Source organism: Anomaloglossus baeobatrachus, chromosome 3 (assembly GCF_048569485.1).
Source record: "Anomaloglossus baeobatrachus isolate aAnoBae1 chromosome 3, aAnoBae1.hap1, whole genome shotgun sequence".
Taxonomy (NCBI): domain Eukaryota; kingdom Metazoa; phylum Chordata; class Amphibia; order Anura; family Aromobatidae; genus Anomaloglossus; species Anomaloglossus baeobatrachus.
This window is the reverse complement of record NC_134355.1, coordinates 608341730-608368222: the sequence shown is the minus strand read 5'-3', so window position 1 is coordinate 608368222 and position 26493 is coordinate 608341730. Positions and strand designations below refer to the sequence as shown.

General features: G+C 49.8%; 1 protein-coding gene across 2 annotated transcripts in view; it reads left to right on the top strand.

Moving 5' to 3' along the window:
• LOC142296937 (ribonuclease H1-like) overlaps positions 1 to 26493 on the top strand; it is a 169725-nt gene that overhangs the window by 106479 nt on the left and 36753 nt on the right. For both annotated transcript variants that reach the window (XM_075341081.1, XM_075341082.1), the window contains exon 5: positions 25250 to 25334. In XM_075341081.1, the coding sequence (XP_075197196.1) occupies positions 25250 to 25334 (85 nt within the window). The remainder of the gene's footprint in view (positions 1 to 25249; positions 25335 to 26493) is intronic.

Here is a 26493-nt window from a genome sequence, read left to right as displayed (position 1 = left end):
CCGGGCTCCATCCACAGACCCATTAGAACCTGATGGAGACGGAGCAGGAGTACGATCAGGGACAGGCCCTGCATCATACAGGTACTCTGTGTCCCCGGCAGGCACAGACACACTCCGGGCTGGCTGGGTGTTGTAGTGCGCCGGGGACCGCAACGTTGGAGTTAGTGTCCCTACAGATTACTGGGGGATTTTTTGTGTATGGGAACGCAGCGCCGACCCCCTCTGGACCGGGCGGCGCTGCTGTGACTTGTGGTGCGCCGGGGATCCGCCGTCCGCGCTTTTACGGCGGCGGCGGTTATAAATTGAGTCCCCGGCTTTTTGGGCCTAGGACGCCGGCAGCTCCGATTCGTTCCCGCCCCCACCCTGTCATTCAGGGTAGGGGAGAGACGCTGTTCGCTAGCAGCGACGAGGGCTGGAGCCTGATTTACATGCTCCAGCCCTCACACTAGGCACAGAGGGAAGCAGGCTTCCCGCTCTTAGCCAGGAACGCCCAGGGCCCGCCCCCCTTCTCTCTCAGGACGCCGGCAGCCATTACATGCAGTCTGGCTGGAGGAAGGACGCAAGGCTCTGGGAGACCTGGACTAGGGGCTATCTGGCGACCACACACCCGCTTTTTAAGCGGGCGGTAAGCGATTTTTCTGTGCTGGTCCCTCTAGTGCCTCACGGTGTATCGGTGTACTGTGTAGGATATAGAGATATTGTATTTCTTGCACTGTGAGGTCGCTTCTGGCTGCATCTCCCAGATCCCTCTGTGGAAGCAACAACATGCCATCCTCAAAACGCAAGGCTGCCAAGGCTAGGGCTGTGTATACTGCGTGTGCTGCATGTGGGGCTAATCTACCAGCAGGCTCCGATGACCCCCATTGTGTGCAATGCTCCGACCCGGTGCTGCTTCGCCAGCCGGAGTCAGGAGAGGTAGTGACCCAGGCTGAGACGCTTGTAAGTTCTGCCCCGGTGACGGGGACAGACTTTGCAGTTTTTGCTGATAATATGTCTGTGTCTATGGCAAAAATCCTTGAAACCTTGCAATCTATGCATGGGGCTCAGTCTTTGGGCACGGCGAGGCCTCTGTCCTCAGGTCCCCCTCACTTGGAATTAATCCAGCCCACAGGGGGGTCCCCGGCTTCACAGGCCGAGGATTATGACTCAGATGATAGCCCCAGCCACCCTAAGCGAGCTCGCTGGGAAAGACCCTCGACGTCATCACACTGCTCAGGGTCTCAGCGCAATCAGTCTCCCTGTGATGTGTCTGATGAGAGTGATCAGGAATCCATTCCTGGAACCCCTCTCAACCTGGATACCCCTGATGGGGATGCCATGGTAAACGACCTTATCTCAGCCATCAATAGGCTGTTGGATATTTCTCCCCCAGCCCCTTCAGCAGAAGAGGCGGCTGCGGAGCAGGAGAAGTTTCGTTTCCTTTATCCCAAGCGTAAATTGAGTGCTTTGTTGGATCACGCTGACTTCAGAGAATCAATCCAGAAGCACGACGCTCACCCAGAAAGGCGTTTCTCTAAACGATCTAAAGATACGCGTTTCCCTTTCCCCCCTGAGGTGGTCAAGCGCTGGACACAGTGTCCAAAGGTAGACCCCCCGATTTCCAAACTCGCAGCTAGGTCCATAGTTGCAGTGGAGGATGGCGCTTCACTTAAAGATGCCAATGACAGACAGATGGACCTTTGGTTAAAATCTGTCTATGAAGCTATCGGCGCGTCGTTTGCTCCGGCATTCGCAGCCGTATGGGCACTCCAGGCTATTTCAGCTGGCTTAGCAAAAGTGGATGCTATCATACATCCAGCAGTGCCGCAAGTGGCGCACCTTACCACGCAGATGTCGGCGTTTGCGTCTTACGCTATCAATGCGGTCCTAGAATCTACCAGTCGCACCTCAATGGCGTCCGCCAATTCGGTAGTTTTGCGCAGAGCCTTGTGGTTAAAGGACTGGAAAGCAGATGCTGGTTCCAAAAAATGTTTAACCAGTTTGCCTTTATCTAGAGATAGACTGTTTGGCGAGCCATTGGCTGATATCATTAAGCAGTCCAAGGGTAAAGACTCCTCTTTACCACAACCCAGAACAACCAAACCTCAGCAGAAAAAGTGGCAGCAGAGGTTTCAGTCCTTTCGAGGTTCGGGCAAGACACCGTTTACCTCGTCCAAAGGGACTCAGAGGACGCAAAGAAACTCAGATTCGTGGCGGGCTCACACGCGTCCCAAGAAAGCAAATGGAGGTACCACTTCCAAAGCGGCTACCTCATGACTTCCAGCCCCCTCCCTCCGCATCGCCGGTCGGGGGCAGGCTCTCCCGCTTTTCCGGCATTTGGATGTCACAGGTCAAAGACCGGTGGGTGACGGACATTTTGTCTCGCGGGTACAGAATCGAGTTCAATTCTCGTCCTCCAGCTCGGTTCTTCAGAACCTCCCCACATCCAGACCGAGCAGATGCTCTGCTGCAGGCGGTGGACTCCCTAAGAGCGGAAGGAGTGGTGATCCCAGTCCCTCCTCAGGAACAAGGGCAAGGGTTTTACTCCAATCTCTTTGTGGTTCCAAAAAAGGACGGCTCGTTCCGTCCTGTTCTGGACCTAAAACGGCTCAACAAACATGTGCACGCCAGGAAGTTCCGGATGGAAACCCTGCGTTCTGTCATTGCCTCAATGTCCAGAGGAGACTTCCTTGCCTCAATAGACATCAAAGATGCTTATCTCCACGTGCCAATTGCTACAGAACATCAACGTTTTCTACGTTTTGTGATAGGAGACGACCATTTTCAGTTCGTAGCTCTGCCATTTGGTCTGGCGACAGCCCCACGGGTCTTCACCAAGGTCATGGCGGCGGTGGTAGCAGTCTTGCACTCTCAGGGACACTCGGTGATCCCTTACCTAGACGATTTATTGGTCAAAGCTCCCTCTCAAGAGGCATGTCAGCGCAGCCTGAATGCTACGCTGGAGACCCTACAGTCTTTCGGATGGATCATCAACTTTCCAAAGTCGATCCTATCACCGACTCAATCACTAACGTATCTTGGCATGGAGTTTCATACTCTAGCAGCGATAGTGAAGCTTCCGCTGAACAAGCAGCGGTCACTACAGACAGGGGTGCAATCTCTTCTGCAGGGCCAGTTGCATCCCTTGCGGCGCCTCATGCATTTCCTAGGGAAGATGGTGGCAGCCATGGAAGCAGTTCCCTTTGCGCAGTTTCATCTGCGCCCACTTCAATGGGACATTCTCCGCCAATGGGACGGGAAGTCAACGTCCCTGGACAGGAAAGTCTCGCTTTCCCAGACGGCCAAGGACTCCCTACAATGGTGGCTCCTTCCCACCTCATTGTCTCAGGGAAGATCCTTCCTGCCCCCATCCTGGGCAGTAGTCACGACAGATGCGAGTCTGTCAGGGTGGGGAGCAGTATTTCTCCACCACAGGGCTCAGGGGACGTGGACTCCGCAGGAGTCCACCCTTCAGATCAATGTTCTGGAGATCAGAGCAGTGTATCTTGCTCTACTGGCCTTCCAACAGTGGCTGGAAGGAAAGCAGATCCGAATCCAATCGGACAACTCCACAGCGGTGGCATACATCAACCACCAAGGAGGGACGCGCAGTCGGCAAGCCTTCCAAGAAGTCCGGCGCATTCTAATGTGGGTGGAGGACAGAGCATCCACCATATCCGCGGTTCACATCCCAGGCGTAGAAAACTGGGAAGCAGACTTCCTCAGTCGCCAGGGCATGGACGCAGGGGAATGGTCCCTTCACCCGGACGTGTTTCAGGAAATCTGTCGCCGCTGGGGAGTCCCGGACGTCGACCTAATGGCATCCCGGCACAACAACAAGGTCCCGGCATTCATGGCGAGGTCGCGCGATCAAAGAGCTCTGGCGGCAGACGCCTTGGTTCAAGATTGGTCGCAGTTTCAGCTCCCATACGTGTTTCCGCCTCTGGCGCTCTTGCCCAGAGTGCTACGCAAGATCAGATCCGAGTGCAGCCGCATCATACTCGTCGCTCCAGACTGGCCGAGGAGGTCGTGGTATCCGGATCTGTGGCATCTCACGATCGGTCGACCGTGGTCACTGCCAGACCGACCAGACTTACTGTCCCAAGGGCCGTTTTTCCATCAGAATTCTGCGGCCCTGAACCTGACTGTGTGGCCATTGAGTCCTGGATCCTAGCATCTGCAGGATTATCTCAAGGAGTCGTTGCCACAATGAGACAAGCTAGAAAGTCGAATTCGGCTAAGATCTACCACAGAACGTGGAAGATTTTCTTATCCTGGTGCTCTGCTCAGGGAGTGTCTCCCTGGCCATTTGCATTGCCCAAGTTTCTTTCCTTCCTGCAATCGGGGTTAGAAAAGGGCTTGTCGCTCAGCTCCCTTAAAGGGCAAGTTTCGGCACTATTCGGGTTTTTTCAGAAGCGTCTAGCACGTCTTTCTAAGGTGCGCACGTTCCTGCAGGGGGTCTGTCATATTGTGCCCCCGTACAAGCGGCCGTTAGATCCATGGGATCTGAACAGGGTACTGGTTGCTCTCCAGAAGCCGCCCTTCGAGCCTCTGAAGGAAGTTTCCTTTTCTCGGCTGTCACAGAAAGTGGCGTTTCTTGTTGCGATCACATCGCTTCGGCGAGTGTCTGAGCTGGCAGCTCTGTCATCCAAGGCTCCCTTCCTGGTGTTCCACCAGGACAAGGTAGTGCTGCGCCCTATTCCGGAGTTTCTCCCTAAGGTCGTATCCTCTTTTCATCTTAATCAGGATATATCCTTGCCTTCTTTTTGTCCTCATCCGGTTCACCGGTATGAAAAGGACTTACGTTTGCTAGATCTGGTGAGAGCACTCAGAATCTACATTTCCCGCACGGCGCCCATGCGCCGTGCCGATGCACTTTTTGTCCTTGTCGCTGGTACGCGCAAGGGGTTGCAGGCTTCTAAAGCCACCCTGGCTCGATGGATCAAAGAACCAATTCTAGAGGCCTACCGTTCTGCGGGGCTTCCGGTTCCTTCAGGGCTAAAAGCCCACTCAACCAGAGCCGTGGGTGCGTCCTGGGCATTACGTCACCAGGCTTCGGCTCAACAGGTGTGCCAGGCAGCTACCTGGTCCAGTCTGCACACTTTCACCAAGCATTATCAGGTGCATACCTATGCTTCGGCGGATGCCAGCTTAGGTAGAAGAGTCCTGCAGGCGGCAGTGACACCCCCGTAGGGGAGGGCTGTTTTGCAGCTCTAACATGAGGTATTTCTTTACCCACCCAGGGACAGCTTTTGGACGTCCCAATCGTCTGGGTCTCCCAATAGAGCGCTGAAGAAGAAGGGAATTTTGTTACTTACCGTAAATTCCTTTTCTTCTAGCTCTTATTGGGAGACCCAGCACCCGCCCTGTTGTCCTTCGGGATGTTTTTTTGTTGTTTGCGGGTACACATGTTGTTCATGTTGAACGGTTTTTCAGTTCTCCGATGTTATTCGGAGTTAATTTGTTTAAACCAGTTATTGGCTTCCTCCTTCTTGCTTTGGCACTAAAACTGGAGAACCCGTGATACCACGGGGGGGGTATAGCCAGAGGGGGAGGGGCCTTGCACTTTTAATGTAGTGCTTTGTGTGGCCTCCAGAGGGCAGTAGCTATACCCCAATCGTCTGGGTCTCCCAATAAGAGCTAGAAGAAAAGGAATTTACGGTAAGTAACAAAATTCCCTTCTTACGGTAAGTATACAAAATTCCCTTCGTTGCAATCAAAATTTTTAACCTCCTATTTTATTGCAGCGGTAACCTGTAAAGACTGTCTCACCTGAGTGTTGGAATGCAATGTTTCTTAATTCCCAAATACCAATGGTTTATGACAAAAAGGAACAAAAAAACGATGAGAAAATACTATCGGGGTGGTATAGAGTTCCATCTGTTCTTCATAAAGATATACACCTTTTGTTTCTCACCGATGTTAGTGGCTTGGGACTGAGTCAGACACACCATTGTATGTTTGCTGGAGATGGGACTCCGTATTTGAAACTTATGAGGTTGTTACTAGTGTAGAGCGGACCCAGACTTGAAAAATCCGGATCCGCGCGGTTTCAGCGGTAGATCCGGGTCTGACCCGGACGCGGGATTCCAGGTGCAAGATCCGAATTCGGTGTTCTCTCTCTTTTTCCCGGATTCCGCTCCTCATTGACATATATTGGGCCGGATTCCGGATCGGATCCAGACTTCCTTGTCAACCCACAACTGATCCGCCGGACCCGGATTATTAGCAATCCGCTCAACTCTAGTTGTTACGTTCTTAGGTAGGAGCCTCACTTCAGATGGAATTAATCTCAGTGATACCTATCCCCTTGCTGGTAATTCTTTAGGGTCTCCTCATACATTTCCTTACTGTACACTGGTTGATTATATCAAAGTATTGGAAATTTATTGTGTCTCCTGCTATTAAAGGGAACCTGTCACCAGATTTGGGGCAGATAAGCTGCAGCCACCACCACCGGGCTCTTATATACAGTATTCTAACATGCTGTATATAGGAACCCAGGCCGCTGTGTAGGACGTAAAATTCACTTTATAATACTTAGCTAAACCGGTCGCTGCGGTGGAGTTGAGTCAGAGAGGCGTCTCTGTTCTCCGGTGTCGGTGCCTCCTCTTTCGGCCATCTTTTTTTTCACTTCGTTTTATTATTAATTTCAAACATGGTACAACCGACATTTGCCATATAAAGATAGCTCAGTATATAGATAGTAATATTTAAATATAACAATAAACAGTCATCTAAAGTCCATAATATCTTTAGCACTTAAGATAGAACAATGTTATTATCCAAACTTCTTATCATTTGCATATATATCTAATTTTATATTGAGCATAAGAACAGCTCTAACTATCAGCATGACCATATTTTGAAAACAAGATAGAAAGAGGAATAGAAAAAGGAAGAAAGAAAGAACAACAGCAGCCACATTGCATTATTATATCTTAATATACCATTGGACAGTGTTTCATATCCCAACATCTAACGGGAACCACCATTATCCGCATAATCTCCCTCAAACCTCCGCAAGTGTGTCTGGAGAGGAATTCCGCAAACCCCAGATTTTGTTAAATTTTCCCGGGCACCCCCTATTATAATATACCACCCGCTCATAGACTATGGTTGCATTGACTAGTTTAACCCAGGACCTCACAGTTGGATTCAAATCTCCCATCCACCTCAGAGCTATTAATTTCCTAGCCAGAAACAATGCCTCTCTGAGGAATATTGTCATGTAATGATCCCAGGACTCTTCCTCCACCACCCCAAACAGGCATATCAAAGGGTCACACAAAACAGGAATCGACACAATCGATGTCAGCAGAGATGTCACTCCCCGCCAGTACGAAGATATATTGGGACAGCTCGAAATCATATGTATGAAATTTGCCCCTGAGAGATGACACCTCGGGCACTCCGATATACGAGAACGGCCCATACTAAATAATCGAGTTGGAGTAAGGTATGCCTGGTGGACAATGTAGCATTGAATCAACCTATTATTAACCGAAGGGGATACTGCAGTCGGAGATTCCAATATCTCTTCCCATTCCTCTCCCTGTAGAGAGGGAATTAGAGATTTCCATCTATCCTGGGCTGGCAAGGGGTCAGACTGCACCCCCTCCGACAACAGGTAAGTATATATAGCTGAGATGAGGCCTCGAGGTCCTTGTGATTTTAGAATACCTATCATAGGAAGTGATGATATCAATTTCCTCACTCCAATTTTCTGTATGTGGGATTGAATCGCTGTGCGAATCTGCAGGTATCTAAAGAATTGTGATCTTGGGACATTATATTCAATCTGGACTTGTTCAAAGGACTTGAAGGTTGTGGTTCCCGGGACAAAAAGATCACCTAATGCACTGACGCTGTGAGTGGCCCAGAATTGCGCCGAGGGGTGATCTCTCAGAGTATGGAAGTGGCTATTCCCCCATAATGGGAGTTCCGCCACCACCCCTTCGAAGTGTACCACCCTCTTGGCTTGTCGCCAGACTAATCTTGCCAACCTGAGGAGGGGTAATTGCCGTGGTGTTCTCAGTCCTTCTGATTCCAGAAAACCCACTAAACAATCAGTCCCAGCCGCGTGTGCCAAGTGACTCTCAGAGTTTGGCAGCTGACATCCAGGCATCCAAGTCTCTAGTGCCCTAAGCTGTCCCGCGAGGTAGTAGAGGAAGAACTCCGGTAAAGCCATCCCTCCCAGTCTTTTGGATCTCTGCAAAATGGATAACCGAAGTTTGGGTCTGGATTTCCCCCATATGAAAGAGGTAGTAAGCGAGTTCAACATTGAGAAGAAGGATTTGGGTACTGATACTGCACTATGTTGTAGTGTATAACTAAGCTTTGGAAGTAATATCATTTTGATTAAATTTATTCTGCCAACCACTGACAGGGGTAGCTTGCTCCACAAGTTATATTTAAGTTTAACATGCTCCAGAAGTGGGGTTATACTCGTCTGCAGGTCTAGTGTATGGTCTTTCTGTATGTGTATTCCCAGGTATTTAAAGCTAGTTACCACTTGCAAAGGTGACCTACCCTCCATTGAAATTCCAGACCCATGCATTAATGGCATCAAAGCCGACTTATCCCAGTTGATGCGTAGTCCCGAAAACTCCCCAAATGTATCTATTGTGTCTATAACCACCGGTAGAGTCTCTTGCACTCGATCTAAGAAGACAACCATGTCATCTGCATACAATCCTATTTGATCTGTTCGGTCGGCTATAGTGATTCCAGTGATCTGTGGATGAGAGCGGATTCTAATTGCCAAAGCTTCAATAACTAGTGCAAACAATGCTGGAGACAGAGGGCATCCCTGTCTTGTGCCCCGGTTCAATGCGAAGGGTGTAGACATAGCACCATTGACTAGTATCCTGGCTGTCAGGTACCTATACAACATATGAATCCAATTACTGAATGTAGGCCCAAAGGCGAATCTCTGGAGGCAGGCAAATAAAAATGGCCATTCTACCGAGTCAAATGCCTTGGCCGCGTCCAGCAAGGCCAAGGCCCACTCGTTCTCTTGGACCAGTGTGCTATATTGCACTATGGACTGGACCCGTCTTATATTTATAGAGGTGTTTTTCCCAGGCATAAATCCGGTTTGATCTGGGTGAACTATACTCAATATGACTGAATTAAGCCTGGACGCCAGTATTTTGGTAAAGATCTTGTAATCCACGTTAACTAGGGATATAGGACGGTATGAACCGCAGTCTAGTGGGTCTTTACCCTCCTTCCTCAGCACGACTATATGTGCTTCGTACAAGGAGGCAGGTAGAGAGTCGCCGGCTGAAAAATGTGAGAAAACCTCTAAAAGAATCGGGGCCAATACGTCACAATATTTACTATAGAATTCTATGGGAAGGCCATCTGGACCCGGAGATTTCCCCCTAGCCATATCTGAGATGGCAGTAATCACTTCATCCAGTGTGATGTCTGCCTCCAGAGACTCCCATTGTGATCCACTCAAAGTAGGAAACTCCAAATCCGACAAATATGTCACGCAACTTTGAACTCCATGAGGATTTCTAGATGTGTATAGGGTTTTATAGTATTCACAAAAGCACTCTAAAATATCCTCAGGGAATGTAGCTATTGAGCCATCCATCCTCTGTATACCCAATATTGTATTTGAAGTGTTGTGTTGCCTAACCATATATGCCAATAATTTACTGGATTGATTTCCAAGCTCAAAATATGATTGTCGGGTAAAGAACAATTTGCGTTTGGACTTGGTCTCAGAGTGCTGCATATATAACCTATATGATTGCATCCAGGCCGCCCTATTTCCATCGGTTGGGGCCGATATATATATTGCCTCTAAGTCTCCCCTCTACTATATCATCCTCAGTTTTAGTCACTCTTTTAAGATATGTTATGGTTGAAGACAAACGCCCTCTAAGGTAGGCTTTAAGGGTGTCCCACACCAAGTTATTATTCCAGGGTTTAGGGTGGGCTTCCAGGAAATCCTCTATTTGGGCCAGAGTTCTATCACTTTGATCTATTAGTTTTAGCCAAAAGGGGTTTAACCTCCAAAAGGTTTACCAACACCTTGGTTAGTCTTCATAGTAAGAATCACTGGGCTGTGATCTGATATGCCCCTGACCCCGTGTACCACGTCATCCACCCAGGTTGCAATATTGCTCGACCCAAAAATATAATCTAGTCGGGACAGCGTGCGTCTAGTAGAAGAATGACATGTATATTCTCGGGTGTTAGGATGCCGGAGTCGCCAAAGGTCAATCCACCCACCTCCCTCCGCGCATTGCTGCAAATCAGTCAAGTGTGTGGCCGAATGTTGTCCCCCTCCATCCATCCGAAACCTGTCCTGCTCCTCATTCATCACAAGATTAAAATCCCCCATGCATAACACATACGCATTTGGATAATTGAGGGCAAAGCTCATTGCTTGTTTAAGAATGGAGATGCGAGCTGGCGGGGGGTTGTAAATACATAATAGCACACAATCTCTAGAGTTTATAGACGCATATATAAACACAAATCGCCCCTCCGGGTCACGCCTCACCACCTTCACTTCCCAACGGATATGTCTATGGACCAATAGAGAGACACCCCTGGAGTAGCTGGTGTGGAACGCATGTGCCGACCATTGTACCCACGGTTTGTTTACTAGTCTGGCTGTGTCCCGTGTGAGGTGAGTCTCTACCAGTACCACCAGTTGGGCCTTGACTTGCTTAATTTGGGAGAATACCTTAATACGTTTTTCTTCGGCGCTCCATTGGGAGACCCAGACGATTGGGGTGTATAGCTACTGCCTCCGGAGGCCACACAAAGCATTACACTAAAAAGTGTAAGGCCCCTCCCCTTCTGGCTATACACCCCCCGTGGGATCACGGGCTGATCAGTTTTCAAGCTTTGTGCGAAGGAGGTCAGACATCCACGCATAGCTCCACTGTTTTTAGTCAGCAGCAGCTGCTGACTATGTCGGTTGGAAGAAAAGTGGGCCCATATGGGGCCCCCAGCATGCTCCCTTCTCACCCCACTTTTGTCGGGTGTTTGTTAAGGTTGAGGTACCCATTGCGGGTACGGAGGCTGGAGCCCACATGCTGTTTTCCTTCCCCATCCCCCCTCAGGGCTCTGGGCGAAGTGGGATCTTACAGGTCTCCAGGCACTGAGACCGGGCTCCATCCACAGACCCAGAGAACCTGCTGGATATGGAGCTGAGTATCGTCAGGGACAGGCCCTGCTACATTAAGGTACTCTGTGTCCCCGGGCAAGCGCGCACACACACACCAGCATTGCTGGGAGTGTTAGTGCGCCGGGGGCAACAGCGCGGAGCGCTCGTGCTATTATTCACTACAGCTTAGCTGAGTGACTTTATGTATTGGGAACTGCCGCGCCGGCCGCTGCTGGGTGTTTTTTACATTGTGGCGCGGCTGGGACTTGTGGTGCGCCGGGGACTTCCGCGCTGGCCGTGCACATGGACGGCCGCGCTTATTACTCGAGTCCCCGGCTTTGCGGCCTAGTTTTCGTTTCGTTCCCGCCTCCAGCCCTGCCAGTCAGGGGAGAGGCGGGACGCTGTACAGACAGTCAGCGCCGAGGGCTGGAGTCTGCTTTGCATTCTCCAGCCCCCTTCACTGGACACAGTGGGACGCCAGTTTCCCGCTCTTGTCTGGGGCACGCCCACGGCCCGCCCCTCGTCACACGAACTGGAGAAGGACGCCGGCAGCCATTCCTGCACGCAGTCCGAGCTGGGGAACGGAGACATGCTCTGGGCAACCAGTCACAGGGCTCTGGCGACCACACACCCGCGTTATAGGCGGGCGGTAAGCAGCACCTGAAGTGCTGACCCCACTAAATACCGAAGTGTCTATTTGTATTTTATGCTTGTATGCTATACACTGCACTGTAGGTCGCTATCTTTGGCTATATGCCCTCCTAGATGGCGAGATGACAGCAGCAAAAAAGCAAGGGTGCTAAGGCACAGGTTTTCTATGCTGCTTGTATTGCATGTGCTGAAATGTTCATTTGTACTTATGCTTGTATGCTATACATTGCACTGTACGGTCGCTACTCTTGGCTATATTCTCCTAGAGGGCTGGACAACAGCAGCAAAAAAGCATGGGTGCCAAGGCACAGGCTTTATAGGCTGCTTGTATTGCATGTGCTGAAGTGTTCATTTGAACTTATCCTTGTATGCTATACATTGCACTGTACGGTCGCTACTCTTGGCTATATTCTCCTAGATGGCTGGACAACAGCAGCAAAAAAGCAAGGGTGCCAAGGCACAGGCTTTCTATGCTGCTTCTATTGCATGTGCTGAAGTGTTTATGCTTGTATGCTATACATTGCATAGATGGTTAGAATACAGCAGCAAAAAAGCAACACAGGCTTTCTATGCTGTTTTTACTGCATGTGATACTGTTCCACCGGCAGGTTCCACTGACCCCCATTGTGTGCAATGCTCCCCTGTAGCACTTGGTCAGCCGGGGTCTCTACTAGAGGTGGCCAAAGAAACCACCTGTGAACCCTGTCCAGGGACAGGGACGGAGTTGCAGTTTCGGCTGATAGATTGTCATGGGATAGAGACTTTGCAGTCCAGACAGGCCATGGGCAATCTTGATTAATGCTCCCTGGCCACCCTCATTTGGAACATAATCAGTGCTCCGGGGGGGTCCCAGGCATTCCAGGGTGAAGGCTCTGACACGTACGACAGTCCCAGACAGCCTAAGCTAGCTCGCTGGGTGCGGCACTCGGCTTCATCACTGGTCAGGGTCCCAGCAGGAGGACTCTCTGTATGATGAGGCAGACGTAGCTGATCAGGGCTTTGGTCCTGACACCGCTCTCAATCCGGATACACCGGATGGTGACGCCATAGTGAATGATCTTATAGCGTCCATCAATGGAACGTTGGATATTTCTCCCTCAGCTCCCCCAGTGGAGGAGTCAGCTTCACAGCAGGAGAAATCCTTTTTCAGTATCTCATGCGTATATTGAGTACTTTTCTGGCCACGCTGACTTCAGAGAAGCAGTTCAGAAACACCACGCTTACCAGATAAACGTTTTCTCCAAACGTATTAAGGATACACGTTATCCCTTCCCCCTGACGTGGTAAAGCGCTGGACCCAGGGTCCAAAGGTGGATCCCCCAATCTCCTGGCTTGCGGCTAGATCCATAGTTGCAGTGGAGATGGGACTTCACTTAAAGATGCCATTGACAGACAGATGGACCTCTGGTTGAAATCTGTCTGTGAAGCTATCGGCGTGTCGGTTGCTCCGGCATTCGCAGCCGTATGGGCACTCTAAGCTATTTCAGCTGGTCTTGCGCAGCTGGTCTTGAGCACATGTACATCTGTGCCGCAGGTGGTGTCCTTAACCTCGCAATGTCTGCATTGCGACTTACCCTAGTAATGCTGTCCTGGGGGGACAGTCGAGGTTTCGGTCCTTCCCAGGCTCGGGCAGGTCCCAATTGTCCTCGTCCAAAAGGGCTCAAAAGGCTCAGAGGGGCTCAGATTCCGGCCGGGCTCAATCACGCCCAAGGAAGGCAGCCGGAGGAACCGCTACCAAGGCGGTCTCCTCATGACTTTCAGCTCTCTCTCTCCGCATCCGCGGTTGGTGGCAGACTCTCCCGCTTGGCGACATTTAGCTGCCACAGGTCACAGACCGGTGGGTGAGAGACATTGTGTCTCACGTGTACAGGATAGAGCTCTGTTCTCGTCCTCCGGCTCGATTCTTCAGAACTTCCCCCCCCCCCACCGAGCCGATGCTCTTCTGCAGGCAGAAGGAGTGGTAATCCCTGTTCCTCTTCAGGAACAAGACACGGTTTTTTCCTCCAATCTGATTGGGGTGCCAAAAAAAGGGTGGCTCTTTCCGTTCCGTTCTGGACCTAAAACTGCTCACCAAGCACGTGAAGGCCAGGCGGTTCCGGATGTAACCCTCCGCTCCGTCATTGCCTCAATGTCTCAAGGAGATTTCCTAGCATCAATAGACATCAGGATGCTTATCTCCACGTGCCGATTGCTCCAGAGCACCAGCATTTGCTACGTTTCGTTATTGAAGACGAGCATCTTCAGTTCGTAGCCCTGCCCTTCGGTCTGGCGACAGCCCTACGGGTTTTCACCAAGTTCAGGGCAGCAGTGGGAGCAGTCCTGCACTCTCAGGGTCACTCTGTGATCCTTACTGGGACGATCCACTTGTCAAGGCACCCTCTCAAGAGGCATGCCAACACAGCCTGAACGTGGCGCTGGAGACTCTCCAGAGTTTCGGGTGGATCATCAACTTTTCAAGGTTAAATCGGGCACCGACCCAATCGTTGACATATCTGGGCATGGAGTTTCACACTCCATCAGCGAGAGTGAAGCTTCCGCTGGACAAGCAGCGTTCACTACAGACGGGGGTGCAGTCTCTCCTTCAAGGCCAGTCACACCCCTTAACCCCTTCACCCCCGGCCACTAAAACACCCTAATGACCGGGCCATTTTTTGCAATTCTGACCAGTGTCACTTTGACAGGTTATAACTCTGGAACGCTTCAACGGATCCTGGCGATTCTGAGATTGTTTTTTCGTGACATATTGTGCTTCATGTCAGTGGTAAATTTAGGCCGATATTTTTTGCGTTTATTTGTGAAAATTTAGGAAATTTGGCGAAAATTTTGAAAATTTCGCAAATTTCAAACTTTGAAAATTTATGCCCATAAATCTGAGAGATATGTCACACAAAATAGTTACTAAATAACATTTCCCACTTGTCTACTTTACATCAGCGCAATTTTCGAAACAAATTTTTTAGAAGGGGTCAAAGGTCATCAGCAAATTCTCATTTTTCCAACAAAATTTACAAAATAATTTTTTTAGGGACCACATCACATTTGAAGTGACTTTGAGAGGCCGAGGTGACAGAAAATACCCAAAAGTGACCCCATTCTAAAAACTACACCCCTCACACTGCTCAAAACCACATCCAATAAGATTATTAACCCTTTAGGTGCTTCACAGGAACCAAAGCAATGTGGAAGGAAAAAATGAAAATTTTACTTTTTAACACAAAAATGTTACTTTAGCCATAAAATTTTCATTTTTACAAGGGAGAAAAGAGAAAGTGCACCCTACAATTTATTGTGCATGTTCTCCTGAGTACGCTGATACCCCATATGTGGTAAAAATCAATTGTTTGGGCGCACGGCAGAGCTCGGAAGGGAAGGAGCGCCATTTGAATTTTTGAACGCAAAATTAGCTGCACTCATTAGCGGACGCCATGTCGGGTTTGAAGACCCCCTGAGGTGCCTAAACAATGGAGCTCCCCCATAAGTGACCCCATTTTGGAAACTAGAGGCCTCAAATAATTTTTCTAGATGTTTGGTGAGCACTTTGAACCCCTGGGGGCTTCACAAAAGTTTATAGCGTTGAGCCGTGAAAAGAAAAAAAAATTTTTTTACCACAAAACGGTTGCTTCAACTAGGTAGCTTTTTTTTTCACAAGGGTAACAGGAAAAAATGCACCATAAAATGTATTGTGCATTTTCTCCTGAGTACGCAGATACCTCATATGTGGTGGAAATCAAATGTTTGGACACACAGCAGTGCTCGGAAGGCAAGGAGCGCCATTTGAATTTTTGAGTGCAAAATTAGCTGCACCTGTTAGCGGACGCCATGTCGGGTTTGAAGACCCCCTGAGGTGCCTAAACAATGGAGCTCCCCCACAAGTGACCCCATTTTGGAAACTAGAGGCCTCAAATAATTTTTCTAGATGTTTGGTGAGCACTTTGAACCCCTGGGGGCTTCACAAAAGTTTATAGCGTTGAGCCGTGAAAAGAAAAAATTTTTTTTTTACCACAAAACGGTTGCTTCAACTAGGTAGCTTTTTTTTTCACAAGGGTAACAGGAAAAAATGCACCATAAAATGTATTGTGCATTTTCTCCTGAGTACGCAGATACCTCATATGTGGTGGAAATCAAATGTTTGGACACACAGCAGTGCTCGGAAGGCAAGGAGCGCCATTTGAATTTTTGAGTGCAAAATTAGCTGCACCTGTTAGCGGACGCCATGTCGGGTTTGAAGACCCCCTGAGGTGCCTAAACAATGGAGCTCCCCCACAAGTGACCCCATTTTGGAAACTAGAGACCTCAAATAATTTTTCTAGATGTTTGGTGAGCACTTTGAACACCTGGGGGCTTCACAAAAGTTTATAGCGTTGAGCCGTGAAAAGAAAAAAACAATTTTTTACCACAAAACGGTTGCTTCAACTAGGTAGCTTTTTTTTTCACAAGGGTAACAGGAAAAAATGCACCATAAAATGTATTGTGCATTTTCTCCTGAGTACGCAGATACCTCATATGTGGTGGAAAGTAATTGTTTGGGCGCATGGCGGGGCTCAGAAGAGAAGGAGCGCCATTTGACAGCAAAATTGGTTGGAATCATTAGCGGACACCACGTCACGTTTGGAGACCCCCTATGGTGCCTAAACAGTGGAGCTCCCCCACAAGTGACACCATTTTGGAAACTAGAGCCCTCAAATAATTTTTCTAGATGTTTGGTGAGCACTTTGAACACCTGGGGGCTTCACAGAAGTTTATAGCGTTGAGCCGTGAAAAGAAAAAAACAATTTTTTACCACAAAACGGTTGCTTCAACTAGGTAGCTTTTTTTTTCACAAGGGTAACAGGAAAAAATGCACCATAAAATGTATTGTGCATTTTCTCCTGAGTACGCAGATACCTCATATGTGGTGGAAAGTAATTGTTTGGGCGCATGGCGGGGCTCAGAAGAGAAGGAGCGCCATTTGACAGCAAAATTGGTTGGAATCATTAGCGGACACCATGTCACGTTTGGAGACCCCCTATGGTGCCTAAACAGTGGAGCTCCCCCACAAGTGACACCATTTTGGAAACTAGAGCCCTCAAATAATTTTTCTAGATGTTTGGTGAGCACTTTGAACACCTGGGGGCTTCACAGAAGTTTATAGCGTTGAGCCGTGAAAAGAAAAAAAAAATTTTTTACCACAAAACGGTTGCTTCAACTAGGTAGCTTTTTTTTTCACAAGGCTATCAGGAAAAAATGCACCATAAAATGTATTGTGCATTTTCTCCTGAGTACGCAGATACCTCATATGTGGTGGAAAGTAATTGTTTGGGCGCATGGCGGGGCTAAGAAGAGAAGGAGCGCCATTTGACAGCAAAATTGGTTGGAATCATTAGCGGACGCCATGTCACGTTTGGAGACCCCCTATGGTGCCTAAACAGTGGAGCTCCCCCACAAGTGACACCATTTTGGAAACTAGAGCCCTCAAATATTTTTTCTAGATGTTTGGTGAGCACTTTGAACACCTGGGGGCTTCACAGAAGTTTATAGCGTTGAGCCGTGAAAAGAATTTTTTTTTTACCACAAAACGGTTGCTTCAACTAGGTAGCTTTTTTTTCACAAGGGTAACAGGAAAAAATGCACCATAAAACGTATTGTGCATTTTCTCCTGAGTACGCAGATACCTCATATGTGGTGGAAAGTAATTGTTTGAGCGCATGGCGGGGCTCAGAAGAGAAGGAGCGCCATTTGACTTTTCAAACGCACAGACGCAGTGCACTGATCGGCCGCTGCAGGACGCACGGTCGGATGCGATAAAAAAAAGCGTCGGGGATACGTAAAAAAAAAAGTCACGCCAAAAATTGACCATGGATGCAGATACGTTATGTGCATCCCTGATCAGCGCTTGGCGGGACGCACGGACGGATGCGATACAAAAAGCGTCGCAAATACGGAAAAAAGTCACGCCAAAAATTGAGCAGGGATGCCGATCCGTTATCTGCATCCCTAATCAGCGCTCGGCGGGACGTACGGACGGATGCGATACAAAAAGCGTCGTGAATACGGAAAAAAGTCACGCCAAAAATTGAGCAGGGATGCCGATCCGTTATCTGCATCCCTGATCAGCGCTTGGCGGGACGCACGGACGGATGCGATACAAAAAGCGTCGGGGATACGGAAAAAAAAGTCACGCCAAAAATTGAGCAGGGATGCCGATCCGTTATCTGCATCCCTGATCAGCGCTCGGCGGGACGCACGGACGGATGCGATACAAAAAGCGTCGTGAATACGGAAAAAAAAGTCACGCCAAAAATTGACCATGGATGCCGATCCGTTTTCTGCATCCCTGATCAGCGCTTGGCGGGACGCACGGACGGATGCGATACAAAAAGCGTCGGGGATACGGAAAAAAAAGTCACGCCAAAAATTGAGCAGGGATGCAGATCCGTTATCTGCATCCCTGATCAGCGCTTGGCGGGACGCACGGACGGATGAGGTGTAAAAATGGACAGGGGATACGGAAAAAAAAAAAAAAAAAGTTATACTCACAGTACCCACAGGACTAGCAGGAGGATCACTGACCAGAAGAGCTGCAGAGGAACAGATGGCAGAGAGATGGACAGCTTTACAGGAGCAGCAGGCAGATCAGCAGAATGCCCAGGAAGGACCCAGCGATGGACGCAGATGTGATCAGGCCGGTGAAGACAGGTAAGAGGACGTCGGGGGAGAGCAGAGGGGGAGAGGGGGGGGGGGGGTGAGAGCAGAGGGGGAGGGGGGAGAGCAGAGGGGGGAGAGCAGAGGGGGAGAGCAGAGGGGGAGGGGGGGAGAGCAGAGGGGGAGGGGGGGAGAGCAGAGGGGGAGACCGGAGAGGGAGCTGCAGAAGCAGAATAGAAATAATGGGGGAGGCAGTCAGATCGCGGGGGGAGCGGATCGGGATGTCGGGGGGGGGGGGGTGGTTGGGGGGAGCAGATCGCGGGGGGGGCACGGCAGGGGCTATCACGGCAGCGCGCAGGGGCACCACGGGAGCGCGCACGGGCTGCAAAGTGAGCACAGTACTCACTTTGCAGCAGCAGCGGTGGTAGCAGATCGGGATGCCGGGGGGGGGGGCAGATCGGGGCGTAGGGGGGCAGATCGGGGGGGCACGGGCAGGGGCCTTCACGGGAGCGCGCAGGGGCCTTCACGGGAGCGCGCAGGGGCCTTCACGGGAGCGCGCAGGGAGCGGAATACTTACCATTAGAGCTGCAGCGGCGGAGACATCAGAGGCGGCGGCGGCAGCAGCAGCGGTGGCGTGGTACCAAAAGTACCAGCCACTCCACGCTGCAGACATGTTGGGGGAGGGCTCACAGGCCAGCACAGGCCTGGGGAGGGCGGCCACCGGCAGATCAGACCGCCCCACTGCACACTGATTGGAGCGATTGCGCGTCATAGCACGATCGCTCCAATCAGTGCTGCAGGGGCTGGGGGCGGCATGTTTGAGGTCCACCTATGATATGCTGCTGCAGCTGCGGCATCTCATAGCTGGATCTCACAGGATCGCACTAATTCGGGCATTATTTTTGCCGAAATTAGTGCGATCGATGTGGTTGGCGGTTCAGATTTGAACAGCCAATCACATCGATCGTCGATAGGGGGTGGCGATGCCGCCCCCCCTGGGGTCAAGCAAAGGTCCCCTGCTGTAAGAAACAGCAGGGGACATCATTTGAAAGCCGTTGCTATGGCCACGGCAATCAAATGAAGTTTAGGCCGTAAAATTACGTCCCTGGTCGTTAAGTCACGTTAAAATAGGACGTAATTTTACGGCCCGCGGTCGTGAAGGGGTTAAGACGCCTCATGCAGAGGCAGTCACTTTCGCGCAGTTTCATCTGCGTCCACTTCAATGGGACATGCTTTGCCAATGGGTTGGGGAGTCGACGTCCCTAGACAGGAACGTCTCCCTTCTCAGACGGTCAAGGACTCTCTTCAGAGGAGTCCATCCTTCAGATCAATGTTCTGGAAATCTGGGCAGTGTATCTTGCCCTGCAAGCCTTCCAGCAGTGGCTGGAAGGAAAACAGATCCGAATTCAGTCGGACAATTCCACAGCGGTGGCATACATCGCCCACCAAGGCGGAACACGCATCGCCAAGCCTACCAGGCAATCCGGCGGATTCTGATGTGGGTGGGAGACAGAGCATCCACCATATCCGCAGTTCACATCCCGGGCGTAGAAAATTGGGAAGCAGACTTCCTCAGTCGCCTGGGCATGGACGCAGGGGAATGGCCTCTGCACCCAGAATGGTGTCAGGAAATCTGTAGCCGCTGGGGGATGCCGGACGTCGACCTAATGGCGTCTCGGCACAACAACAAGGTCCCGAATTTCATGGCACGGTCTCACGAGCAAAGAGCTCTGGCGGCAGGCGCCCTAGTTCAGGATTGGTCGCAGTACCAGCTACCCTATGTGTTTCCACCTCTGGCACTGTTGCCCAGAGTGCTATGCAAGCTCAGCTCCGCTTGCCGCCGCGCCATCCTCGTCGTCCCAGACTGGCCGAGGAGGTCGTGGTTCCCGGATCTGTGGCATCTCACGGTCGGCCAACCGTGGGCACTCTCAGACCGGCCAGACTTACTGTCCCAAGGGCCGTTTTTTCCACTGAATTCTACGGCCCTGAACCTGACTGTGTGGCCATCGAGTCCGAGATCCTAGCGTCTTCAGGATTATCTCAAGACATCATTGCCACCATGAGACGGGCTAGGAAGCCGACGTCTGCCAAGATCTACCACAAGACGTGGAAGTTATTCTTATCTTGGTGCTCTGCTTGGGGAGTGTCTCCCTGGCCATTTGCATTGTCTCCTTTTTCCTCCTTTCCTGCATCTGGATTGGGAAAAGGTTTGTCGCTCGGCTCCCTTAAAGGACAAGTCGCAGCGCTGTCGGTATTTTTTCAGAAGCGCCTAGTACGACTTCCTCAGGTACGCACGTTCCTGCAGGAGGGTTATCACATTGTCCCTCCGTACAAGAGGCCGTTAGACCCATGGGATCTGAACAGGGTATTAATTGCTCTCCAGGAGCCGCCCTTCGAGCCTCTGAGGGTTGTTTTCACTTTCTCGACTTTCACAGAAAGTGGCCTTTCTGGTAGCGGTCACGTCTCTTCGGAGAGTGTCCGAACTAGCAGCGCGGTCATCCAAAGCACCCTTCCTGGTGTTCACCAAGATAAGGTAGTGCTGCGCCCGATCCCAGAGTTTCTCCCTAAGGTGGTATCCCCTTTTTATCACAATCAGGATATCTCCTTACCTTCCTTTTATCCATTTCATCGATATGTAATGGCTTTGCATTGTTGGATCGGGTGTAGAGCACCCAGAATCTACATTCCCGCACGGCGCCTCTGCGCCGCTCGGATGCACTCTTTGTCCTTGTCACTGGTCAGCGCAAGTGATCGCAGGCTGCAAAATCCACCCTGGCTCGATGGATCAAGGAACCAATCCTTGAAGCCTACCGTTCTACTGGGCTTCCGGTTCCATCAGGGCTGAAGGCCCATTCTACCAGAGCCGCGGGTGCGTCCTGGGCATTACGGCACCAGGCTACGGCTCAGCAGGTGTGCCAGGCGGCTACCTGGTCGAGTCTGCACACCTTCACCAAGCATTTTCAGGTGCATGCCTACGCTTAGGCGGATGCCAGCCTAAGTAGATGAGTCCTGCAGGCGGAGGTTGCCTCCATGTAGAGAAGGGCTGTTTTTTACAGTCCAAACTTGAGGTATTCATTTACCCACCCAGGGACTGCTTTTGGACGTCCCAATCGTCTGGGTCTCCCAATGGAGCGCCGAAGAAGAAGGGAATTTTGTTACTTACCGTAAATTCCTTTTCTTCTAGCTCCAATTGGGAGACCCAGCACCCGCCCCTGTTTCCTTCGGGATTTTTGGTTTGTTCGGGTACACATGTTGTTCATGTTGAATGGTTTCAGTTCTCCGATGTTCCTTCGGATTGAATTTGTTTAACCAGTTATTGGCTTTCCTCCTTCTTGCTTTTGCACTAAAACTGATCAGCCCGTGATCCCACGGGGGGTGTATAGCCAGAAGGGGAAGGGCCTTACACTTTTTAGTGTAATGCTTTGTGTGGCCTCCGGAGGCAGTAGCTATACACCCCAATCGTCTGGGTCTCCCAATTGGAGCTAGAAGAAAAGGAATTTACGGTAAGTAACAAAATTCCCTTCTTTGGGCGATTTAAGGCCTCTGACATTCCAGGTCATAAATATTAGCTCTGACCCCATATCACATAGATCTTTTTATAGAACCAGGATCCCAGGTATAAGACGCTTTCTGCCCTGCAAGTAAGTGTGGTTAACCCTCCAACAGTAATAAGCCTGTCCCTGCAAAGAAATAAAGTTAATGCAATTGCAGCTGTAAACATATAGAACCAATATCGAACTTCAGGACCTTTCCGATAAGTCCTGTAAAACATTTCAAACATCAATGGGGATACCACCACTGAATACAGTGTCCTGGTATAGGTGGTATAAGGGTGCACAAGTTAGGGCTCCCATTTCACAAGAACCAATTCCTGGCCAATTCTTCCATCACTCGAGGCACGGGGAAGTCCCATCTGTCTCCAAAGGGGGCTTCAAGCAACCATGAAATAAGAGGCTCGCCAGGGGGCACAGAAAATGTCACCTAGGAAAGTAATCTCATGGCTTCTGCCCCTTAGGTTTCGGGTGTACCTGTAGCCAGTCCTCAGCCTCAGCAGGTGTAGTAAAAAACAGAGGCGACCCTTCATGCACTATGCGGAGCCGGGCAGGGTACAGCATAGAGTAGATGATGTTCCGCTCCCTTAATTTCTTCTTCACCTCCATGAAGTGGGCCCTCTGTTTCTGGAGGTCCACCGAAAAGTCCGGAAAGATCGAGAGCGCAGCATTATTGAACTTGAGTGGGCTCTTCTGTCGGGCCAGACGGAGTGCTGTGTCTCTATCTCTGTAGTTGAGCATCCTTGCTAAAAAGGGACGTGCTGGCGCGCCTGGAATAGGAGGCCTCGTTGGAACTGTGTGCGCCCTCTCCACCGCAAATGTCGAGGAGAACTCATCTCCGAGATTACATTTCAGCCACTCCTCCAGGAATTGTTCCGGATGCTGACCTTCCGAGCGCTCTGGCAGTCCTATGATTCGTATATTGTTTCGACGCATGCGGTTCTCCAGATCGTCTGCTTTCTGGCGCCATGCATTTGCCGATCCGGCCATTGTTGTCATTTTTGTTTTGAGTGTTACAGTTTGATCCTCCAGTTCAGACACTCGCATCTCGACTTCCGCTGTTCGGGCCCTCAGGGATTGCATGTCCTGACGCAGGAGGCCCACCTCTGAATGTACCTGCTCAATCTTCCGTGTGAGGGAGCTGTTGCTTGTAGAAATTGCTTGTAGAAGCTGTTCATACACCTGCCTCAGGGTTAAATCATCTTTATCCTCTGACCCGTCATCCAATAGTGCCTGACCTTTTGGGGTGGCATTTCTCTTGGCTTTAGGGGCATCTGCCTGACCACCCCTTGCGAACTCCTTAAGTTTGTCAATAGCTCCACTTTGTTTAGGGGGACTCATATTGATACACTGGGGATTTGCTGATTCTGCACCCCTCTCTTATCGTGCCCCCGTGCGTCTGAATCTGTGCCTTTATAATGTATATTTAGTAATATGTCTGTCTCCACTTCCTCACCACGTCCAGAGAGCCGGAAAACAGCCACTTATATGGTGGATAATAAGAATGAAGGGAGTCCCAGGGCAGCACAGCACTCAGGGTGTATTTATCAGGATGATGCAGGCCTGCGCAGCGTGGGGACTTCAATATGTGTCACTTATTTGTTTTCATGTGTCAGAAAAAATCTGCAGGGCCCGTTTTTCAAGGCACACACTCCAGACCCTCCAGCACTCTATGGGTTAAAGTCTCCCACACAACCACCGGCCCCTGCTGCTCACTGACTGCCAGTTACACAGCTAAGGGATTAACTCCCTGTGCTCACCACTCCTGGGTCTTCACCTCTGGCCATAAATCTGTCACTCCTCACTGCTCTCCGGAGTCATGCTCTGCTGCTCACTGTGGAAATGCATGCTGTAGGGAAGATGGCTGCTGCTCCACACTCTCCAGCCTCAGGAGATCCAGCAACGCTGTGCAAGAGTCAGGGAATAGCTCCAGTGGGAATCTGCAGCCTCCAGATGATGTCTCCTGTCACAGCAGCAGGTCAGTGAGTAAATGGATCAGGTAACCGGGTGTAAATTGCCAGGATGAGATCAGGATTATAGGAGCTCTCTTCCCATGCGTCCTCTCTGGTCGGCTACATCGCCCCGCCCCCTCTTTCGGCCATCTTCGTCCTCTTTCTGAAGCCTGTGCGCATGACGCTTCCTAAGTCATACACACTCGCCGGTCTCGCGCAGGCGCACTACAATACTTTGATCTGCTCAGGGCAGATCAAAGTTCACCTGCGCAGGACCTCAGTGCCGGCGAGTGTGTAGGACGCGTCCTGCACACCGGCTTAAAGAAGAAAAAGAACAAAGATGGCCGAAAGAGGAGGCGCCGGTCCTGGAGAATGGCGCCACCCTTTTGACCAGACTGCATTGGAGCAGCCTTCTAGGTGAGTATTATAAAGTGTTTTTTATGTTCTACACAGCGGCCTGGGCTCTTATATACAGCATGTTAGAATGTTGTATATAAGAGCCCACTGGTGGTGGCCGCAGGTTATAGGCTCCAAAACCGGTGACAGGTTCCCTTTAGGCAATCTGTCTCTAAAACTATCTGATGTTTAAATCACCACTCCAGCATTTTGTGTTTTTTTTTTTTTCCTTTTTTTATTTATTTTCCAGCGCTGGAGTGGTGCTTTTAAACTAAGGTCCCCACCCCTAGTATATTTCTCAACGTTCTGATGGTTTCACCTTTTTTTGACATTGCTAATGAATGTCTCCCATCCTGGTACATATGATTCTCATTAAAGTATATATCTCCCCAATTTTGGTATGTATGCCCCAAATTCTGGTGCATATATTAAAAATAAGGGCTTTTTGGATTCTTTCTTTCTGCAATGACAGACTACTTTCGCCACCTAAGTATTGAAAAATATCTTAGTTTTCATTCCTTGGTAGCAAAACCACATTTACTTTATATATATATATATAATACACTTGCATTATTAAAGAGAGGTGACCCCATCCCCAGTTATAATCCTCCTCTCCATCACTGGTCCTCTGTGTTCTTCTGTTCATACAATGACTTTATGGAAACAGGTGATGAAATTTCCTGTATAGACATGAAAATATACTTCTTCTAACACAGAACAAGTATGAATAAGGCTAGTTTCACACATCCGGCTTTTTGGCGGATCCGGTGTACTCCGGTACAGTGTATACAGTACAATGGCAGCATGTCAACTTCCGGGTCACATGACCGCATGTGACCGGAGCTTGTCATGCTGCCATTGTACTGTATACACCGTACTGGAGTGCGCCGGATCCGCCAAAAAGCCGGATGTGTGAAACTAGTTAAGTGAGCATGAAACTAATACCGGTCTCCCTTTATTAGGCAGCCAGAAGAGCGGTAGAACAAGCCCGTGATAACAATATTACCAGGCTGACTCTTCATACTGACAGCGAGTATACTGTTAAGGGTAAGTAGGTTTACATTTTGATTGATTGTTTTATATTGGAAAGGTTGTGTAGAAAGCATAAATTTACTACATATACCCCTTACCAGCATCTGCTAAACATGAACAATGCATTTCGATTTCCTGTGTATGATGCGGGCCCAGGAGCTGAGTCTGCATTTATACCCGGGATATGTTGGCTGATTCACACAAGTATGTGCCTCTAAGGCTACATATGCATGCTGCGCTTTTTACCCGGGTTTTTTTTTTTGTGCACTTTTGTTGTCAGAAAGTTCTCCGTTTGACTTCCCAGCAAAGTCTTATGTGAATTCAGATTTGCAGTTTTTTTTTGTCTGTAGATTATTTGTCAAAAACGTCTCACAAATAAATTGCAGCATGTCAATTCTTTTTACGTTTTGTCCCTGAGTTTCTCACTAGTGATGGGAAGACTTGCAGACCAATTGATGACTGGTATCTGGCTGGATGCTGGTCCCCATATAATATATGGGGACCAGAATCGGTTGCAAGGAGGTAGGAGCAAGCGCTTCATACTTACGGAGTCACAGACACAGCTGTACGCTCCTGCTGCCTCTCATTCTAATTCCGGGGCCACTGATTAGGCTTATGCATATTCAGCGACTCCCCCACCCAATGGCGTCTGTGATTGGTTGTAGTCAGACGCACCACCACGCTCAGTGACAGCGTGTTTGACGCTTCCAAGCACAGTCGCCGGTGGGTGAGATCTTTATTGTACAGTAAAATAAATTAAAAAATTGACGTAGTGTCCCCCCCCATATTATGATACCCAGTACAGATAAAGCCACAGCTACAGGCTGCAGCCTCCAGTCGTGCGCTTACCTTGGCTGTGTATCATATTAAGGGTAACCGCATGCTGTGGGGTTTTTTTTTAATTTAAATTATTTAAATAAATAATCTTAAAAAAACGGATGTGCGGTCAGTCCCCCCCCCCGATACCTAGCCATGATACAGCTCGACTGTTCGGGGCTGGTATTCTCAGGCTGGAGAGATCTATGCTTATTGCGCCTCCGCAGCCTAAAAATATCAGCCTGCAACTTCCCAGGATTCTCCAATCCATTAGATGTGACAACCCCAGCACTTTACCCAGCTCGTCCTAATTGCCATGGTGTGGTGGCAATTGGGGGGTAATAAGGGGTTAATTTCA